At 47.3% G+C, this 21,999-nt stretch overlaps 1 protein-coding gene across 1 annotated transcript in view; it reads right to left on the bottom strand.

The window, feature by feature from the left end:
- The window catches only part of nup160 (nucleoporin 160), a 35,622-nt gene extending 14,542 nt beyond the window's left edge, over positions 1-21,080 (bottom strand). Inside the window, exons 1-17 of the mRNA XM_083973264.1 lie at positions 20,972-21,080; positions 19,749-19,857; positions 18,640-18,850; positions 17,186-17,408; positions 14,329-14,519; positions 13,451-13,684; positions 12,789-12,886; positions 10,534-10,618; positions 10,230-10,298; positions 9,351-9,434; positions 8,896-9,066; positions 8,265-8,364; positions 7,184-7,349; positions 4,891-5,024; positions 3,321-3,481; positions 1,441-1,577; positions 1,225-1,292 (exon numbers count right to left, since the gene is read on the bottom strand). Of these exons, the coding sequence (XP_083829390.1) occupies positions 1,225-1,292; positions 1,441-1,577; positions 3,321-3,481; positions 4,891-5,024; positions 7,184-7,349; positions 8,265-8,364; positions 8,896-9,066; positions 9,351-9,434; positions 10,230-10,298; positions 10,534-10,618; positions 12,789-12,886; positions 13,451-13,684; positions 14,329-14,519; positions 17,186-17,408; positions 18,640-18,850; positions 19,749-19,857; positions 20,972-21,062 (2,332 nt within the window). The 5' untranslated portion in view covers positions 21,063-21,080. The remainder of the gene's footprint in view (positions 1-1,224; positions 1,293-1,440; positions 1,578-3,320; positions 3,482-4,890; positions 5,025-7,183; positions 7,350-8,264; positions 8,365-8,895; positions 9,067-9,350; positions 9,435-10,229; positions 10,299-10,533; positions 10,619-12,788; positions 12,887-13,450; positions 13,685-14,328; positions 14,520-17,185; positions 17,409-18,639; positions 18,851-19,748; positions 19,858-20,971) is intronic.
- Positions 21,081-21,999: the final 919 nt, after the last annotated feature.

Below are 21,999 nucleotides of genomic sequence, written 5' to 3'. Positions count from 1 at the left end.
AGCACCTGAGTAGCACCTGAGTAGCACCTGGGTAGCACCTGAGTAGCACCTGAGTAGCACCTGAGTAGCACCCGAGGAGCACCTGAGTAGCACCTGGGTAACACCTGAGTAGCAACCTGAGTAGCACCCGAGGAGCACCTGAGTAGCACCTGGGTAACACCTGAGTAGCAACCTGAGTAGCACCTGAGTAGCACCTGAGTAGCACCCGAGTAGCACCCGAGTAGCACCTGGATAGCACCCGAGTAGCACCCGAGTAGCACCTGGATAGCACCTGAGTAGCACCTGGATAGCACCCGAGTAGCACCCGGGTAGCACCTGAGTAGCACCTGGATAGCACCTGGGTAGCACCTGAGTAGCACCTGGATAGCACCTGGATAGCACCTGGATAGCACCTGAGTAGCACCTGGGTAGCACCTGAGTAGCACCTGAGTAGCACCTGGATAGCACCTGAGTAGCACCTGAGGAGCACCTGAGGAGCACCTGAGGAGCACCTGGGTAGCACCTGAGTAGCACCTGAGGAGCACCTGGGTAGCACCTGAGTAACACCTGAGTAGCACCTGAGTAGCACCTGAGTAGCACCTGAGTAGCACCTGCGTAGCACCTGGGAAGCACCTGAGTAGCACCTGAGTAGCACCTGAGTAGCACCTGAGTAGCACCTGAGTAGCACCTGAGTAGCACCCGAGTAGCACCCGAGTAGCACCTGAGGAGCACCTGAGTAGCACCTGAGTAGCACCTGAGTAGCACCTGAGTAGCACCTGAGGAGCACCTGGGTAGCACCTGAGTAACACCTGAGTAGCACCTGAGTAGCACCTGGATAGCACCTGAGGAGCACCTGAGTAGCACCTGAGGAGCACCTGGGTAGCACCTGAGTAGCACCTGAGGAGCACCTGGGTAGCACCTGAGTAGCACCTGAGTAGCACCTGGGTAGCACCTGAGTAGCACCTGAGTAACACCTGAGTAACACCTGAGTAGCACCTGAGGAGCACCTGAGTAGCACCTCTGACCAACGTTAATGTGTTTACTCGACTCCAGATTGTAAAAATCTTCTTCTCCCAATAATCACAAAACAATAACAAATGGAAACGGGCTTTTCTCATTTTCTTTTTGAGCATTTTCACAGAATCCACTGGGATGGAAACCTGATCAGAGTGAGAAGTTTATTAATAAAGCAGTGGAGCTAATAGAAACTCCTGGTTGTCCCTTTAAAGCAGCAGAGCTACTGACCTGCTCTGCTGGAGGGGGGCGGAGCGTCAGACAGCTCCAACACCGTCAGGTGCTGCAGGTTGGAGTCTCTGAGGAGGACACAGGGGGACACAGGGGTTAGAGGGTAGGGGTGTAGGTGTGTGTGCGTGTGTGTGTGTAGATGTCTCAGTGTGTCTCAGTGTGTAGGTGTGTGTCTGTAGGTGTATGTTAGTGTGTCTCAGTGTGTAGATGTCCTACATGGTATCCATGGGGACAGAGGAGGACAGACTCTGTCCCAGCTGCTTCAGCAGGTGATAGGAGCAGAGCAGGTGAGAGCTGCGAGGGATCAGGTCCTGTTGCAGCTGCAGCAGCTGAGATCCTCCACCCAGCAACACCTGGAGAGACACGGGGGACAGAGGGACGGGGACAGACAGGGGGAGAGGGACAGACGGGTAGTGAGAGACAGACAGGGACGGGGACAGACAGGTAGAGACAGACACACAGTTGATTCAAGTCAGTCATAAAAGTTGTGTCTCTGTGTGTCTCTGTGTGTCTCTAAGTGTCTCTAAGTGTCTCTACATGTCTCTAAGTGTCTTACGTTGTCCCCCAGCCTGAGGTAGAGCTTCTGCAGCAGCAGCAGGTCTCTGCAGAACAGAGTCATGTCTCTAAGTGTCTCTATGTGTCTCTAAGTGTCTCTAAGTGTCTCTAAGTGTCTCTACGTGTCTTACGTTGTCCCCCAGCCTGAGGTAGAGCTTCTGCAGCAGCAGCAGGTCTCTACAGAACAGAGTCATGTCTCTAAGTGTCTCTAAGTGTCTCTAAGTGTCTCTAAGTGTCTCTACGTGTCTTACGTTGTCCCCCAGCCGGAGGTAGAGCTTCTGCAGCAGCAGCAGGTCTCTACAGAACAGAGTCATGTCTCTAAGTGTCTCTAAGTGTCTCTAAGTGTCTCTAGATGTCTCTACGTGTCTTACGTTGTCCCCCAGCCTGAGGTAGAGCTTCTGCAGCAGCAGCAGGTCTCTACAGAACAGAGTCATGTCTCTAAGTGTCTCTAAGTGTCTCTAAGTGTCTTTATGTGTCTCAGAGTGTCTTACGTTGTCCCCCAGCCTCAGGTAGAGCTTCTGCAGCAGCAGCAGGTCTCTACAGAACAGAGTCATGTCTCTAAGTGTCTCTAAGTGTCTCTAAGTGTCTCTAAGTGTCTCTAAGTGTCTCTACGTGTCTTACGTTGTCCCCCAGCCGGAGGTAGAGCTTCTGCAGCAGCAGCAGGTCTCTACAGAACAGAGTCATGTCTCTAAGTGTCTCTAAGTGTCTCTAAGTGTCTCTAGATGTCTCTACGTGTCTTACGTTGTCCCCCAGCCTGAGGTAGAGCTTCTGCAGCAGCAGCAGGTCTCTACAGAACAGAGTCATGTCTCTAAGTGTCTCTAAGTGTCTCTAAGTGTCTCAGTGTGTCTCTAAGTGTCTCTAAGTGTCTCAGTGTGTCTCTAAGTGTCTCCGTGTGTCTCTAAGTGTCTCTAGATGTCTTACGTTGTCCCCCAGCCTGAGGTAGAGCTTCTGCAGCAGCAGCAGGTCTCTGCAGAACAGAGTCATGTCTCTAAGTGTCTCTAAGTGTCTCAGTGTGTCTCTAAGTGTCTCAGTGTGTCTTACGTTGTCCCCCAGCCTCAGGTAGAGCTTCTGCAGCAGCAGCAGGTCTCTGCAGAACAGAGTCATGTCTCTAAGTGTCTCTAAGTGTCCCTATGTGTCTCTGTGTGTCTCTACGTGTCTCTAAGTGTCTCTAGATGTCTTACGTTGTCCCCCAGCCTCAGGTAGAGCTTCTGCAGCAGCAGCAGGTCTCTGCAGAACAGAGTCATGTCTCTATGTGTCTCTATGTTTCTCTATGTGTCTCTAAGTGTCTCAGTGTGTCTCTACATGTCTCAGTGTGTCTTACGTTGTCCCCCAGCCTCAGGTAGAGCTTCTGCAGCAGCAGCAGGTCTCTGCAGAACAGAGTCATGTCTCTACGTGTCTCTAAGTGTCTCTATGTGTCTCTATGTGTCTTACGTTGTCCCCCAGCCGGAGGTAGAGCTTCTGCAGCAGCAGCAGGTCTCTGCAGAACAGAGTCATGTCTCTACGTGTCTCTAAGTGTCTCTATGTGTCTCAGTGTGTCTTACGTTGTCCCCCAGCCTGAGGTAGAGCTTCTGCAGCAGCAGCAGGTCTCTGCAGAACAGAGCTCTCGTCATGGCGATGTGAGAAACAGCCTGACAGACGATGGAGACGGACGAGCTGCTGCTGTAGAGCTGAGACAGACCGATCCTCACGTCCAGACTCTGACCTGGGGACAGAGGGACAGATGGGGGGTCAGTCTCCATGGTAACGGGCCGTGACAGACAGGGGTCAGTCTCCATGGTAACGGGCCGTGACAGACAGGGGTCAGTCTCCATGGTAACAGGTGAAGTGGACAGACAGACAGGGGTCAGTCTCCATGGTAACGGGCCGTGACAGACAGGGGTCAGTCTCCATGGTAACGGGCCGTGACAGACAGGGGTCAGTCTCCATGGTAACAGGTGAAGTGGACAGACAGACAGGGGTCAGTCTCCATGGTAGGCCTGAGACGATAATAAATTTAGCTGGACGATATATTGTCCCACAAATTATTGACGATAAACGATATTATTGACACATTTTTTTGAGAACATATTAACCACTAATATAATAATAATATTTCATAATAACGCAAGTAGACCCTTTTAAATGCGATAAACTTTTATTTCTCATGAGTATTTTCTTTTTAACCATTGTAATTGGAATGACAAGAACTTATATAGCTCCTAAATAAATAAAATAAACAAAAAATAATAAACAGTGCAGTGCAGCTCTTCTGTCCAATAACGTTACACAAGCTCCACTTTTCATTCAAACAAACTAAGTTAATATGACTTCCACAGATGTAAGATTTCATCAATGAGACTAGCATTTATCTCCTAAAAAGTATTAAACCAGCCGGCGGTAAACCTCTAAAAACCTGCTGATAAGTTTTCTTAGTCGTTTTCTCCCCCAATGACGGAGGTTGACCGGCCCGTGAGCTGCTGCAGACCATAATACATCCATGCTGCAGACCATAATACATCCATGCTGCAGACCATAATACATCCATGCTGCAGACTGTGGGAAGCCCCGCTCCTCCTGCTCGCTGCTACCACATTAGCTCCAAAAACGTCGGAGGAAATCTCCTAACAGGCGATATGTGGATAAACTGACCACAGACTGGGATCTAAACTGTGACTTTCTCACATGAAAAAAAATATTAAAACTTTAAAAAGTGACGTGTTAACAGCGCTGCAGCAAGAATTACGGTAAAATAGCTTTTAGCTGCTTAGCTTTACAGCTAGCGCTGCCGGTTGCTGCCAAATGCATTCTGGGAAACAAAGATCCTGGATGACTGAAAAGAGGGTTCACTCCGTTCATTCTGCAAAACAAACGGCCCAGGTGCTGAGACCGATGCACAGAGTGAAGCCTCTTGTCATCCAGCCTGGTTGGTGGCGAGAGACCAGGAAAACAAATACATGCGCATGTACAAGGCGATTTATCGAGGCCGGAAAAACTATCGAGTTCATTTTCATTTATCGTGCGATTAATTGATTTATTGATTATCGTCCCAGGCCTACTCCATGGTAACAGGTGAAGTGGACAGACAGACGGATGGGGGTCAGTCTCCATAGTAACAGAGCAGCAGCATCTTACCTGAGGACACGTGTCCCTCAGCCGGGACGTCTGCGTCGGTCTCCAGGTCCAGTTCCCTCAGCAGAACCGTCATGGCAACGACGGGGTTCCTCACGTCCTGCAGCTTGTTCTGGACGTCCTCGATCACGTTCTCACTGGGACACGGGACAACGGGGATGACATCACCATGACATCATCACCATGACATCATCACCATCAGGACACGGGACAACGGGGACATCATCATCATGACATCACCACCATGACGACATCACTGTTATGGGTGTAGGTCTGTGTGTGTTGCTGGTCTGTGTGTGTTGCTGCCTTTGCCTTGGTCCTTGCCCAGGTACCGGCGTGCGTCACACGTCATCACGCATCTCTCGTCATCCCTCGTCCGAGCCGGAAGCCCGGACGCTTCAACAGCCGGAGGGGCAGTTCAGGGGGCACAGTCTCCATGTGGCTGTCGGCCCCACGCCTCGCTCCTTCGTTTTGCTTTGTCCTTGTTTGGGGATTAGGACTTAGTTTTGGTTGTTACTGTTTTGGTTTGGGGATTGTTTTTCCCCCTGGTTTTCTTGTGTTTTCCTTTTAGTTTATGGGTGGCGTTCCCTTTTTGTGCTTCGTTGATCGTTTTGTTTTGTTATTGATTTAACGCCACCCGCTACGTCCCCATCAGCTTGTTATGATTATTGTTTAACCAATAAATCCACGTATCATTGCCACTCGTATCCCTGTGCAATCCTTTTGTTACTGCTCCCACACCCCTAGACACGAGGGGGGTCGTAACAAATTGGGGGCTCGTCCGGGATCCCGACAGCCACATGAAGACTGTGCCCCCTGAACTGCCCTTCCGGCCGGCTTTTGAAGCGTCCGGGCTTCCGGCTTCCGGCTCGGACGAGGGATGACATCACCACCATGACATCATCACTATCATCACCACCATGACATCATCACCATGACATCATCACCACCATCATCACCATCAACCGGTTCATTTATTGATTAAACAGCAACTAAACCCCTAAACCACTTTTTTTCTGCTGAAAACAGCTGTATTTGGGTATAAGGTAGTGTTGTCAGTTGATTCTGGTCCAACTTTTGACATTTTAGTCAAAATATTTAAATTTGGTGTATTTTGTAGTAAAAATATAGAGTGACTGCCCTCTATGGGTTGAAACACGGTTATTACAATCTAATGTTTCTATTGGCTGAGATGGAGGCAGATGACGCTTTGGAGGCAGCTTTCGTCACCGGCCACCAGCTCCCCGGCCAATCAGCACCGGCTGCTGCCTGGCGCTAACGGTTGCTAGGCGCTCTAGCTGCTCTGCTGCTAACAGCTGCCTGAATGGGGCCGGCGCTAACGAGCCGTTAACGAGCTAACGAGCCGGCGGATCGGCTGTAGATGCTGTGTCACGGCTCTGGCGTCCTCTCCTAGTGTCCGCGCTACTAGTGCTGTTAGAGTCGCTCGTTAGCGCTAGCAGAAGTGGCAATGTGTGTTTACTACTTTTAAACAAGTTAACGGTGAGTTAACAATAACAGTGAGTTAACGGTGAGTTAACGAGTTCTCTGACCTGTCGGTGAGTTAGCGGTAAGTTAACGGTTAGTTAGCGGTTAGTTAATGGTGAGTTAACGGTGAGTTAACGAGTTCTCTGACCTGTCGTTGGACAGCAGCTGCTCCAGCACCAGATCAGAGTTAACGGTGAGTTAACGGTTAGTTAACGGCTAGTTAACGGTTAGTTAACGGTTAGTTAGCTGGTTACCTGTCGTTGGACAGCAGCTGCTCCAGCACCAGATCAGAGCAAACGGTTAGTTAACGGTTAGTTAACGTGAGTTAACGGTGAGTTAACAGTAAGGTAACGGTTAGGTAACGGTGAGTTAACGGTTAGTTAACGGTTAGTTAACGTGAGTTAACGGTAAGGTAACGGTTAGGTAACGGTGAGTTAACTAGTTACCTGTCGTTGGACAGCAGCTGCTCCAGAACCAGGTCAGAGTTAACGGTGAGTTAACGGTGAGTTAACGGTTAGGTAACGGTGAGTTAGCTAGTTACCTGTCGTTGGACAGCAGCTGCTCGTTAGTGGTTAGTTAACGGTTAGGTAACGGTGAGTTAACGGTTAGGTAGCTAGTTACCTGTCGTTGGACAGCAGCTGCTCCAGCACCAGATCAGAGTTAACGGTTAGTTAACGGTGAGTTAACGGTGAGTTAACTAGTTACCTGTCGTTGGACAGCAGCTGCTCCAGCACCAGATCAGAGTTAACGGTTGGTTAACGGTTAGTTAACGGTAAGGTAACGGTTAGGTAACGGTGAGTTAGCTAGTTACCTGTCGTTGGACAGCAGCTGCTCCAGCACCAGGTCAGCCGCCCTCTCTGGAGACTCCAGATGTTCCACAGCTGTTTCCATCTCGTACGACATCTCCCCGGTGACGGCGTCGCTAAGCAACCGCAGGCACTGGACCAGCTGCAGCACGTCGCGGCCGAGGTCCACGTCTAGGACACACACACACACACACACACACACACACACACACACACACACACACACACACACACACACACACACACACACACACACACACACACACACACACACACACACACACACACACACACAGTAAGGTCCAAGGTCCAATGTTTCATTTCATTTCTTGTGTATTTGTTTGAGGACAGTGAACATTAATGAACATTAATGAACATTAATGAACATTAATGAACAGTTAAGGCCGTTGCCGTGGCGTCCTGTGAGTGAACCGGATTTAGCTCAGAGCCAGTTTCCATCCCAGTCCTCACTTATCAATTACAGTGATGTCATGTCCATGCTGCTCTCTCTACACTGAAACTGCACTTTATCACTCCTCTCTTCGTTTTATGACTGGAGATGTTCCCAACCCATCACTGTGTTCTTTATAACAAGGTTGGATGGAGGAGGGAACAACATGGCATGGTTTTTATTTACAAAGCTTTACTTGAAATTTTACCTGTTTATCTCACCAGCTTAATCTCACTTAGAGTTTATAACTTACACACTCGTTCACAGGACACCTTGGTTTTACAAACTCCCAGTATCAGGACAGAGTTAGGGAAGAAGACTGCCTTACAGTTTTATTCTCCCAAAAGTGGAATAACCTACAAAACTGTCTGAAACTGGATCATCTTATTAGTTAGTTTAAAAAACGTATTATCAAATGTTTTACAACCTGTATGTAATTGTGGATCATGAACTTGTATATTGTGTAATTGTGTTTTTGTAATCAGGGCGTCATTGAAAAAGAGAGCTCGCTCTCAATTGACCTTCCCTGAATAAATAAAGGAGAAATGAAATGAAATGAAAATGAACCAGCTCCTCCTGGACCAGGTTTGGTTCTGTTCTGGTCCTAGTCCTAGTTCTGGTCCGGTTGTAGTTACCTTCGGTGAGCGGCGTTTCCTCCTCTGACATCAGGTACTCGTCGTAGGACAGGTACAGATGATCCACGGCAAAACACGGCAGCAGGAAGGAGACCAGACCCTGAGACCGGATCAGAGGGAAAACAGGAATATCAGCATCAACCCGGCTGCACACGGCCACGATGTAAACACCTACGACCCGGCTGCACACGGCCGTGATGATGTAAACACCAACGACTCTTTAGAAAAACTGGAATAAGCTCATATTCCGGTAATAGGGTTAGGGTTAGAAGTGATATCCACTTCATGATAGGCTACATTATAAAAACACACGTCTATCACAACAACGGATGAAAGGATTTTCCATCAAATCAGTTTGGTTTTCACGCTGATTATCCATACGAGAGGTGACGGTAGGCTGCCGGTTCTCACAGCCTGGACTTCTGACAACCGTTTGTGTGCAAGACGACACTGAATAGTGGGGAAGGCTCTGTACTTTGTACTTAGTGTTTATCTTTTCTTTTTACTCTTATTCTGTCTTTTTCTATTATTTTATTGTGCTTTTATGGCGATATGGATCCCTTGGGTCTGAAATCAAGAAATTAATGAATGAATGAATGAATGAATGTAGTGTGTAGAGTGACACACAGACCTTCTTGAGCAGGCAGACCAGCCCCGTGTGGCGGCTGACGCTGAGGCCGAGCGCGGTGCTCTGGACCTCCTGGTACTGCAGACAGACGGCGTAGAACCGGGACCAGAACTCCACCTGCAGCTGCCGGTATTCCTCCTGGGAGAACTCAAACTCCGTCACGCTGCCCTGCAGCTGCAGAGAGAGGGGGGGGGGGGGGGGGCAGAGGTCAGAGGGCGGAGTCAGGGGGTCGGGGGTCAAGACACGGCACAGAGTCTACGCCTTCTAATCATCGTTAATACTCAGTTTCGTTTTAGTTTATTTATTTCATTTATCAGGCATAAAAACAAAAAATAAAATAAACAGTGACAACACTGTAATGAAATGAATGACTTGAATGAAAGGAGGCAGAAAGAAGCAAACTTGTATTGTCTACCCCTTGTTACAAAGAATTAATTCACAAATTAGATAGTACTCACCTCGGTCTCCACGGCAACCGTCACCTCCTTCTTCAGGTTCTCCCACGATGCATCAGTGATCTTCTCTGAGCCGCGGCGGTAGATCTGAACGAGACACAACGCAGCGTCACAGCGGGGCCACGCCCCCCATGACATCACAGCGAGGCCACGCCCCCCGTGACATCACAGCGAGGCCACGCCCCCCGTGACATCACAGCGAGGCCACGCCCCCCGTGACATCACAGAGAGGCCACGCCCCCCGTGACATCACAGCGAGGCCACGCCCCCCGTGACATCACAGAGAGGCCACGCCCCCCGTGACATCACAGCGAGGCCACGCCCCCGTGACATCACAGAGAGGCCACGCCCCCCGTGACATCACAGCGAGGCCACGCCCCCGTGACATCACAGAGAGGCCACGCCCCCCGTGACATCACAGAGAGGCCACGCCCCCCGTGACATCACAGAGAGGCCACGCCCCCCGTGACATCACAGCAGGGTGGGCGGGTGTGTGTGTGTGTGTGTGAGTGTGTGTGTGTGTGTGTGAGTGTGAGTGTGTGTGTGTGTGTGTGTGTGTGTGTGAGTGTGTGTGTGTGTGTGTGTGTGTGTGTGAGTGTGTGTGTGTGTGTGTGTGTGTGAGTGTGTGTGTGTGTGTGTGAGTGTGTGTGTGTGTGTGTGTGTGTGTGTGTGTGAGTGTGAGTGTGTGTGTGTGTGTGTGAGTGTGAGTGTGTGTGTGTGTGTGTGTGTGTGTGTGAGTGTGTGTGTGTGTGTGTGTGTGAGTGTGTGTGTGTGTGTGTGTGTGAGTGTGAGTGTGTGTGTGTGTGTGTGTGTGTGTGTGTGTGAGTGTGAGTGTGAGTGTGTGTGTGTGTGTGTGTGTGTGTGTGTGTGTGTGTGTCTGACCTGCAGGGCCTTGACGATGGCCGAGGCCGTGAAGCGCAGCGGCGAGAAGAGGACGTCCAGGTAGGTCTCCTGTCAACACAACAACAACGTAAAACTGAAGCTCTGATCAGGTCCTGGTCTGTAGAACTGGTCTGTACTGGTCTGTAAAGGTCTATGAACTGGTCTTTACTGGTCTGTGAAGGTCTATATTGGTCTATACTGGTCTATAATGGTCTGTAAAGGTCTATGAACTGGTCTATAATGGTCTGTAAAGGTCTATGAACTGGTCTATAATGGTCTGTAAAGGTCTATGAACTGGTCTTACTCTGGGGTCCTGGTCCACTCCGATGTGAACTTCTTCCTCTGGCGGCGGCTGAACGAACACCTGGTTCCACTGACCTGCTGCGTTACTGCAAAAAAAAAATTTATTTAAAAATCGTCAAAAAAGATATTGCGATATTTATGTGAATCGATTTTTTCTCCCACTCCTAGTAATTGACCCTTTGTCAAGGCCCCGCCCCCCACGGTTACTGTTGCTAGGTTGGACAAACAATGGTCACGGAAGGGTTAACTCCCATTGGAAACCATTGAAAATTAGGAAGATTTAAATTGCTTGTAAGGAAAATTTGAATTAACTTACATATCAGAAAAATGGTGTCGTGATAAAAGACAGACGTGGCTAAAGAGCGGTTGAACAGCATTACCCGACTTTTCCGGAAAGTGGTGAAAAATCATTGTTTTGGTCACTCACTAGCTAGTAGCTAACGACGCTAGCTAACGTTAGCTACTAGCTAACGCTTAATCTCCGCCGATCTCCCGTTTCTCCTCGTAAAACTTCACAAAGTTCAAAAGACATTAGCAGCGGTAATGTTACGTTTGCTAGATAATTTTGAAGGTATTAGATCTTCTCTGTCTATGAACACGACCAGAGAGTGGAGACTGGAGGAGGAATGAGCTTAGCACTTCAGTAATACAGCCAGGGAAAAACAGGCTCACTTCTCATGAGGACTGCACACAACAACAACAAATAAAACTTTGCAGTTAACCCCTGACCTATGCCTACAGCTCCCCCTAGTGGACCACCCCCAAACCCTATTATTAAGCTCAACTAAATACATAACAGAAGGTTAACCTGTTCACGCAGGCCCCCTAGTGGTTGGGACGCCGGCGTCCCAAATCAATAACACATGAACGGCGTCCTTAATACAACGAAAAGTAGGCATGCTGTAATGAAAACTCCACCACAGACCTTTTAAGGACACTTTCGGCAACATGTAGAAAAAAAAATGAAGTTTTTAGGTGCTACGGTTTTTTCACAGTCACTGAAAATGTCTCAAACAATATCAGACTACGGCAGCCCACAAGTGACGTCACGTCAACAACGAAGGTGATTTAAACATATATATACCATCTGTACACCTCTTCTTTCACCACCAAAAAATCATAAACTGTCATATAAACAAAAGCAAAGCACAAAAATGCAGTTTTTACCCCATTAAAGGTTTAAACCAGCCTGCTCACTCAGCACACACAAACCCGGAAGTCATTTTCGAGTGCCGAAAAAGACGGACATTATCAGTCACAGACCCACTAAAACACTGAATAAAATTACAAGCTTACCCTCTTGTTAAAGCTGAAGATGTGCTCGACAAAACAGGCATGGGCGATTTAATCCATCGTGACCAGATAATCCGTTAATGGTTGCGTTTACCCGCAGTGCTAATGCTATGAGCTATTATCCGTCAGACTGCGCACCCGCTTTGCGCATCTCTCGTCGCCTGTCAATCAAAGTCACGGGGGTGAAAACTTTTTGGTCCAATAGCAGAGACTCTAAGGTGTGACCTGATGTATAATGATCCCTGATTGGGCAAAGCTTAAGCCTGCACCCAGCTGGTTCCTGTGGTTCCCTCTCCCCCTAGTGTCAACAAGTAAGCAATACAAGTATCCACAAAAAGTGTGTTTTTACTGCCCCAAGTTTAATTAAAATAATAATAAAAGACAAAATGAACTATTTCAAATGTCCTTGTTAATTTAAGCCATCACTGATGGTTGTGGGATGTTTACTTCTGGAGTTTTAAAGGGAAATAACAATATAATACAGGCGAAAATAGGTCAAATTCCTGTTTGGATGGGTTTTGGACACTAAATATTCATCCCCATAAATTAAATTTTCAAATGGCATTTTACTTATGTAACTGGTGTTCCTAAAAGCCATCAAGTGTGTGATTGGCCCCAGTAAGTTATCTGTTGGAAAAAAAAAAAATCTCACTAAAATCTTGCAGTGTGCATTTTAGCCAAATTGGACAATTTTGGACAGTTTTTGCACGCTGTACATCGCAAGGGACACTGTTTGGAAAAACTCTATAGTGCCTCAGTAGTTTTACCTATCAACCTAAAATTTGGTACATATGTGGACAGGGAGTGTTCCATCCCCATGTATTAAAAGATGTGTGTGTGTGTGTGTGTGTGTGTGTGTGTGTGTGTGTGTGTGTGTGTGTGTGTGTGTGTGTGTGTGTGTGTGTGTGTGTCTCTGTGTGTGTGTGTGTGTGTGTGTGTGTGTGTGTGTGTGTGTGAACTCACTGTTCATAGTTGATGTATTTGACCACGGTGTTGTTGGAGTCGTCGACCCACAGCGCCCAGATGTCAGTGGAGGTCAGATGGAAATCCACCAGCGTCTCCTACAACACAAACACTGGTTGCTATGGTTCTGTTGCTGCATCCATCCCATAATGCTCCCAACCCTAACCCTGGAACACACACAGGTTGTGTCCTAAACCCCCCCCCCCCCCCCCCCCCCCTCCTCCCTACTCACTATATAGTGAATTCAATACAGTGACTAGCTACTATGGATACAACCATGGTAACGGCCGGTGTAGTTACCATGGATACAACCATGGTAACGGCCGGTATAGTTACCATGGATACAACCATGGTAACGGCCGGTGTAGTTAGTATAGGTACCAACATAAAAAGAGGAGTAAAGCAATATATTAAGTGGTTAATATATATATTTAAGCATCAAAGATGTTCAATCAAACCCACATAGTGACCATCGGATGTTCACTACATGTGGTGGTGAATTGTGGGATAGATTCAGTCACTATATAGTGAACATTAATAATCACTAAACATTCAGACACCACTACAACAACTGGTCACTAGATAGAGAGGAGGGGGGTTAGGACACAGCCACAGTGGTTTCTATAGCTCTACTGCTGCCTCCATCCCATAATGGTCCCTACCTGCGTGCTGAAGAGCGTGGAGATGTGCTCGAGGCTGTAGCGGTTGTCGGTGGCGACCAGCTGCAGCACGGTGAACTGGCCCCTCTGAGGCACGGCGAGGTGCAGGGCCAGACAGAGGCCGGCGGACGGAGAGGAGCAGAGACGCAGCCGGTGGCCGCGGCCCGCTAGCCGCTTCACGCCGCGGCTCGCCGGCATGTAGTCCAGCACGTCGGCCTCCAGCAGACACGCCTGTTCCTATGGAGACACAGGGGTCAGTCACCACGGTAACCACCGTGTCTTGCCTCCCTCCTGAGTCCATGACCAGCAGATAGACACCATCCTTTCTACTGTGCGTGCAGTTACCATGGAGATAGAGCCGTATCGCCGTAATTAGCTTAGCTCAAACGCTCGGGTAGGAGGCAGGCTAACACTACCCATACACTTCCAGTGTTTGAGCTAAGCTAATTAGCGACTTTAGGTAGGAGGCAGGCTAACACTACCCATACACTTCCAGTGTTTGAGCTAAGCTAATTAGCGACTTTAGGTGGAGGCAGGCTAACACTACCCATACACTTCCAGTGTTTGAGCTAAGCTAATTAGCGACTTTAGGTAGGAGGCAGGCTAACACTACCCATACACTTCCAGTGTTTGAGCTAAGCTAATTAGCGACTTTAGGTGGAGGCAGGCTAACACTACCTATACACTTCCAGTGTTTGAGCTAAGCTAATTACGGCGATACGGCTCTATCTCCATGGTAACTACACGCACAGTGGAAAGGATGGTGTCTATCTGCTGGTCATGGACTCAGGAGTGAGGCAAGACACGAAGATAAATGTTGGCGTATCCCTTTAACAGTGTTAACGGTAGTGTTAACGGTGTTAACGTAGCGTTGTGCTGACCCTGAGCGACCACAGCCGCAGCCTCGTGTCCTGACAGAGCGCGAACAGGAAGGCGTCGTCGTCCAGCTCGCGGACGGCCAGGCTCAGCACCAGGTCGGAGCTCTGCTCGCTGCGCATGGCGCTGGGCATCCAGCCGGACAGACGCTGCATCATGGAGCTGCGCTTCAGCTCCAGCACCGACACACACGGGTCTGCAGGGGGGGGGGGGGGGGGGGGTAGAAATACACATGGTAACCATGACAACAACAACAACACAACACACGGTAACCATGACAACAACACACACGGTAACCATGACAACAACACACGGTAACCATGACAACAACTACAACACACACGGTAACCATGACAACAACAACTACAACACACACGGTAACAATGACAACAACAACAACACAACATACGATTGATGACGTGTGGAGTTCATATCCAGACTAGTCAATATCACTATGGAGTGCCTTTGGTGTCCTCATCAGAATCACTCAGTCATCATGAAAATGTAGCAAAATAATGAAACTCTGAGTTCTTATTATAAATGGCCAAACATTTACTCACATATTGGTATAATTATAATTCACTTAAAATATGTTCCCTTTATTTTATACCGTTTTCTTGCATTGGATGTACGTGATTTTGGCATGTCCCACACAGTGCTCTGCTAACTACAGCGTGTGTAATAAGTGCTTAAATGATACTAAATCAAAACTTTTTTTACATGGTTTTATTGTCCACAACAGCCTATTTGAGAAAAACAGTAAGTTTGATCATGTATATTCTATTTTCATAATTATATTGAACATTTTGTGTGTGTCCCTGAAATCGCTGTCCACCCTGTCATTTTGGGGTAACTGCCCCTTTAAGAAACCCTATGATGTTTTCAGTGACATTACTACCATCATTTTGTCTTTCTTCAATGGAGCCTGACACAGTGGCTAGTTGCAAAGTAAGTATTTACACATATATTTCGTATTTGTTCTCGTATTATGTGTGCAGTTGGATGTTGTCAAGCTTAACATGTCCACTCTGTCATAGTGAAATATCAATTAATATAAATACCTTTCAAAAATTTGAAACATATTTGTTAAAAAGTACACAGTCAGCTTGCTAACTGAATCATATTGCTAACTGAAGGTCCACCATGTGCTCATTTAATGGTAAAATTATCTTAAAATGTCCACCCTGTCACTGTCCACCCTGTCAGTACAGTAATGTAAACCTCTCATGACAGGGTGGACATGGTTCATGACAGGAAGGACATGTGCATAATTTTGGCCTTATGCTGATAATGTTACACACTACTATACATTTTAAAACAGTACATGCTGTACTGTACATAGTAAGAGTGGACAATATGGACTTTTTTGGTGATATTATTACAAATTGTGTTTCAGGCAAAGGCGTCAAGGGGAAAGCATTCGAAGGAGTTCGAAGAGGAAACTGAAAAAACAGCTTGCAAAAGAGAAAACTAAAACTGAGAAATATAAGAAGATTCAATTGTTCAACTGGTTTCCCCCTATATGGGAAAAAGACCTCTGACATTTTTTTTTAACATAATTTCTTGTCCACCCTGTCATGCCCAATGTCCACCCTGTCATTGTCCACCCCGTCATTTTCATGTTTTATTAAAATAAACAAATTATTTTCACAAGTTATTGAAACCTTTTGTGTGATTCTGTTATAAACAAAAGAGGGCCAAATAGAATAGTTTGAAAGTTTGACCAGATATCATTGCTGTTAGATTTTATTTAGAAAAGAAAGTGCAATTCTCGCAGATTTTATAGAGAAACAAAGAGTTTGCCATCATTTCATTAATATCCAAATACTTTTCCCATTAACTAAAATATAGTGTTGAGAAAGGGACTAAAAAGCTTTCTAAAAATGTATATTTTATAATCACTATGTAATTACAATGTATTTATTCTACTTTGAATGTGTCCATGACAGGGTGGACATATTTCGCTGTTTGCATATACTTTGTTTGCTTTCAGTTAATTTCTAAAAAGTGTGGGAGCTTGACCATCATGCATTTCTAATAGCATAACATCTACTTAATACAATAAATATGAAGTTACATGGAAAATCTCAGCTTTTTTTTTTGGAAATGGGGAAGTCTCAAAGGCACCTTATAGTGATATTGACTGATTACGTTTCCATGGTTTCGGTAGTCGCGGTAAATGGATGGATTTTTTTTTCTTGGAACTTGTGGATAGGTGACATCACAGTGACATCACAGTGACATCACAGTTCTGCCCCGCTAAGCCAGACCGCCGTAACTACAGGAAAACTCCAAATTGAGTTTTTTGTGAAATTGAACTTGTCAATAAATGTTTTATCTTGTGTAAAATGTTCAGCGGTCGATGTTGCTCAGTTTTAGAGACATGAGGTATGAAACACTGCAGTAACTACAACATCACTCTGGAAACTGAGCCAGACTGGCTCTTTTCCCCGGTAGTTCAGCTGCAGCTACTGCTCTATTACACACTGCTAGCCAGTTACAGTAGCTACCTAACATTAGCTACGGTAGCTAGCTAACATTAGCTACGGTAGCTAGCTAACATTAGCTTCGGTAGCTAGCTAACATTAGCTTCGGTAGCTAGCTAACATTAGCTTCGGCAGGTTAGCACCAGCACATTAGCAACACTTTAGCTAAACACTGGACACTAAATGTTAGGGACAAAGACTCTTGACTTCTAATCCGCTCAGTTCAGTTCAGACGGGGTTTCCTGGCCCTAGCAGCAGGGGTGTGGTGGTGTGTGACGGGGTTTCCTGGCCCTAGCAGCAGGGGCGTGGTGGTGTGACGGGGTTTCCTGGCCCTAGCAGCAGGGGCGTGGTGGTGTGTGTGTGTGTGTGTGTTTACCCTGAGCGTCGTGCGGCGGCAGCGTGACGACCGTGATGCCTCCGGCGGGCGACGCCAGGGCGAAGTGCGCGTCGCCGTGGAGACCGAGCCACGACGCGGCGCAGCCGGCCGCGCCGCTCTGAGCCGCGTTGCCGGGGACGACGGCGCTGTGACACGGGTCGGCCAGACTCAGTTTCCCCACGTCGGTGAAGACGGACTGCATGTGGAGCTCCGTCACCAACTCCTACAACACACACACATACAGAGGCTTTTATTGTGAAATACGGCACAAACACAGGCTTTTATTGTGAAATACGGCACAAACACAGGCTTTTATTGTGAAATCCAAAGAGCTCCAACCTTTAATCCAGTGGTTCTGAACTCAGAGTGTTAATGCAACAGCTTCTAAACAACGATCAATATTAGTTATTGATCATTTCTCTAAAACAGTTCTGGAGCCGTCGTTCTTCACTAAACTAAAAATGTTTTAATAATTAAAATGTTTTAATAAGAAGCCAATTTTGATTTTTTTTTTTTATTCACTTATTTGTTGTTGTTTTTTTAGATTTACTGCATTACAACATTATGACAAACTCAACATCCTGTGTTCTTTTCAAATTAAGAGCATTTCAGTGGCCAGTCTCCATTCAGCTCTTATTTGGGCTTTTATTGTGAAATACCACACAGGAGGAAGTGTAAAACTCTAAATGAGCAGAGTTTCTGCAGAACGTTAATAATATGAACCATGCAATTGACCTCTGGCTAAGCCCCGCCCCCTCCACTCACTCGGACAAACAGTCAACACTCGGTGACAGTTGCTATGGCAACAGCTGTCACCGTAGAGACATTTCACAGGAGAGACAGAAAGATTAAAGCAGAAGTGAGTGATATATTTGTGTTAATCTAAGTCTTAAATAGTTATATCTTCCGACAGCAATCACTTACATAGAGTGTTTGGACTGAAACACGGGTCTGTCAGTCCCTCTGCTCTGCTCTGAGCCCAGGAGAAAACATTTATCGTATCCTACAGTTTTTATCCAATGAGGAGAGAGAACGGCATGCAGGGCTGTGTGTGCAGCCAAGGAACGCCGTGAATGTGGTGACGTAGCGACGAGGACTGTTATGGTGCGTTCAAGGAAACTCGTATTTTTCCGACCGTGAAGTCGTACCAGTTCGATCTGGTACGAGTTCACGGGTCAGAAGTTACGAGTGGCCGTTATAGTGACTTTCACCGGTAAAACAGGTCGGAAAAACACGAGTGTGTTGCCTGGAACGCTACAAAGTCGTAAGTTGTGACTTGAAGCTGCAATTTACGATTTCAAAAGCCTGCCTGGAACGCAGCATTAGCCAAAACCACCGGACCACTCACTTCTGCTTTAAATATCATGTTGAAACGGCTCATGGCGTTTGGGGGCGGGGCTTAGCCAGAGGTCAGTGAGGTCCGGTGGGGGGGGGGGGTACGGGTCAGTACTCACGCTGCGGTACATGCGGGCCGGGTGGGGCAGCACCAGCCTGTGGACGCTCTGATTGGTCGAGACCAGGACCACCACGTTGTTGAGGGTCTCCTGGATGTGGACGCCGCCAGGCAGAACGGCGCCGCTGCAGAACTTCAACCGGACCGCGTTGTTCAGCAGGTTGGTGTCCAGGGACCGCTCCACCAGCTGGACCGAGTCCCCCGAGGAAGACCTGGAGGAGCAGAACCACAGAGTCAGAACCAGAACCACGGGGTTAGACCAGGACCAGGACCAGAACCAGAACCACATAGACACACTAACAGAACTACAGCGACCGCTCCACCAGCTGGACCGAGTCCCCAGAGGAGGACCTGGAGGACCAGAACCATGCAGCCAGAAGTTTATTTACTTGAAGCTTCAAGTCCAGAGTTGATATCCCTGTGGTTATGACACAAACGGGAGCTTCCCACTGCACCTGAACACACCGAGCGTCAACACAAACGGGAGCTTCCCACTGCACCTGAACACACCGAGCGTCAACACAAACGGGAGCTTCCCACTGCACCTGAACACACCGAGCGTCAACTTGGGTCTCGACTCCGCCAGACTTTGAATTAGATCTAGTTTTACAAACATGTCGGCTTGTTGAAGTAAATAAACTTCTGGCTGCATGTTTGAGTCTCCATCTGACGCTGTCTGTGGCTTTGAGGGATGGAAACAGCCTCAGCAGCAGAACGTCAATCCGCTCCCATTCATCGCTGCCGTGGCGACGCGGGGACAGACCATAACTACCGCAAAACAGGAGACATTAAACTGAACATCTTCAGATTCCTTCTGTTAGACTGCGCTCGTGGTAACTGAACGCTGCTACTGCACCAATGAAAGAACTAAACCATAAAAAGACAGAGAACACAACGCAGAGTTTCCCCTACTGTGTTTTTCTCTCAGGCTTTTTATGCTTTTATTTTGAAAGGGCAGCTGGAGAGAGACGGGGGGGCGGAGAGAAAGAGAGAGGGGGGGGACTGACACGCAGCGATGGGACTGTCAGAGGGTCGCTGCAGCGCCATGTCTCGGTCCCACCCAGTGGTTCAGTGACGGCCTGACGCTTCTTTATGACAGATGTGACTCACCAGTGGATGAACCTGTTGCTGGTGACTGACGTCAGCTTCCCGCTCTCCTCATAGTGAAACGCTCCGGCGCTGTCCGGGAACTTCACGCCGCCCGGCAGCGGGCTCAGACCTGCAGAGAGGGGGGGGGGGGGGGGCAGTCAGGACCAGGACCAGAACACAGAACCAGTCAGAAACAGAACCAGGACCAGAACCAGAACACAGAACCAGGACCAGAACACAGGACCCAGTCAGAACCAGAACCATGTTTGAGGGAAATGATTCTTGAATAATTGAGAAGTCGTTGATTGAAAATAACTCTAATAGTTTATGAGACGATCTGGTCTGTCGCCGTCTGAATAAATGTAAACGTTGCTGTTTCCTGAGGCAGAAGCAGAAACATGGAGAGACTCTACAACCTCTGTAAATAAAACTAGTGAAACTGAGCAGCGGATTATCCACCACCACCTAGATCAGCTTCATGTGCTAGTTTAGTTTATCTATCTATATGTCTATCTATCTATCACTGAGCTGCTTCATTCATTCTCTAGTCTGAAACTAAACTAAACCTTCACCTGAGAAAATGTTGCTGAGCTTTAATATGAAGTAACGCAGCAGCAGGTTGGTTGTTAACGCAGCGTTACAACATCCTACAGACCATAATAACCCAGTCAGACTGGTGTTTACTCTTTGACTCTTGCTCATCTTGAACAAAACCTCTTCAGTAAATAAAACATATTGTGTAGGCTAACGTTACAACACAGATCAATACTCTGAAATGTAATCTGATTACTCTGCAGGTGTTTACCCTCAGCACCGTTGTGTATCATTATAAACAGTAACGTTATTAACCTATAGGATAATGACAGAGTTGATACAGAAACAAGTTTATTGAATCATCAGCATCACACAGAAACCTTACAACTACCTCGGGTAACTTGTAACGTTACTGTAACGTTGTAACGTAACGTTTCACCTCTCGGTCCGACTGTATCTGAACCTGAGAGCTAAAGGAGCAGCTTCTGTTCTCTGGTTTCAGTTAGAAAACATTAATCCAGCGTGGTGTTAGCCGTTAGCTGCTAGTTAGCTGCTAGTTAGCTGCCATCAGTATGTATATCTATGGTTAGCCGCTAGTTAGCTGCTAGGTGTTGTTAGCTGTGGCTCTCCGGGGAGAGGAGCAGCCTAGGCCGGGTAGAGGAGAGGCTCAGGGCCGGCCAGAGGAGGCCGAGAGGCGGCTGCAGCCTTACCCAGGTCCACGGTCACATCGCGGAACCGCTGGACGCTTTCCCTCTCAAACCCACAGATCTCGATGAAGCTGCGCTCCAACACCGCCGCCATCTTGTCCTCCTCACATGCAGCAGCAGCGGTGACGTCACGGGATGAGCTGAGGCCGCGCGCTGCGTGGTTCAAACATTTAAAGACACAGGACGTCTCTCTGACGCTGTTGTCCATGGTAACGATGCGTCAACGCGGCGGCCATCTTGGTCAGGGGGAAGCCGTTTCTGTCAACCATTAACATCACCACAACTCACTGAATATTCAACCGATTTTCAAGCGGTTTGGTTTATTATAAATGTCAGACAGATATGATACAAAAAAAAATTTGAAACATTTTATAATTTTTTTCCTATGTATTAAACATACACTTAGATACTCAGACACACACCCACATGCATAAATGCACTGAAATGTGTTCTGACTGGTCAGACGTTTATATGTCTATAGAGAGCCTAAGCGGAAGCAGGAAGTAACGTCGCCATGGGACCTCAACTCTGAAAAAGTTTCCATGCAAGTGAACGGGACTAAAAGTTTTATTTTGTGATCCGATTGAATTGTGCCATGAGAAAAAAATATGACCTCTACCTGTTTAAAACATCACTTCCATACTCAGACACACACCCACATGCATAAATACACTGACATGTGTTCTAAGGGTCTGACTGGTCAGACGTTTATATGTCTATGGTCAGAAACCCCTCACCAAGATGGCCGCCGTGTTGACGTACCTGACAAGCAGAAGGCGCCATCTATCCAGGACGTCACAGACAGATCGATACTGATCAATACAGACCGAGGACAGATCAAGACAAGGCAGCTTTGTTATATGGTGCATTTCACACCAAGGGGCAACTTAATGTGAAGACAAAACAGAAATGGAAATGGAAATAGCCTAATAAATAAATAAACAGCATAAAAACATAATAAAAATAGCATAATAATAAAATAAAACCCAAAATAGTAAAAATGAAATACAAAGCAACAAGAAAGTACAAGA

The sequence above is a fragment of the Trachurus trachurus genome, assembly GCF_905171665.1.
Source record: "Trachurus trachurus genome assembly, chromosome: 6".
In the NCBI taxonomy this organism is placed as follows: domain Eukaryota; kingdom Metazoa; phylum Chordata; class Actinopteri; order Carangiformes; family Carangidae; genus Trachurus; species Trachurus trachurus.
The sequence above is the reverse complement of the archived record's forward strand: the minus strand, read 5'-3'. Positions and strand labels throughout refer to the sequence as shown.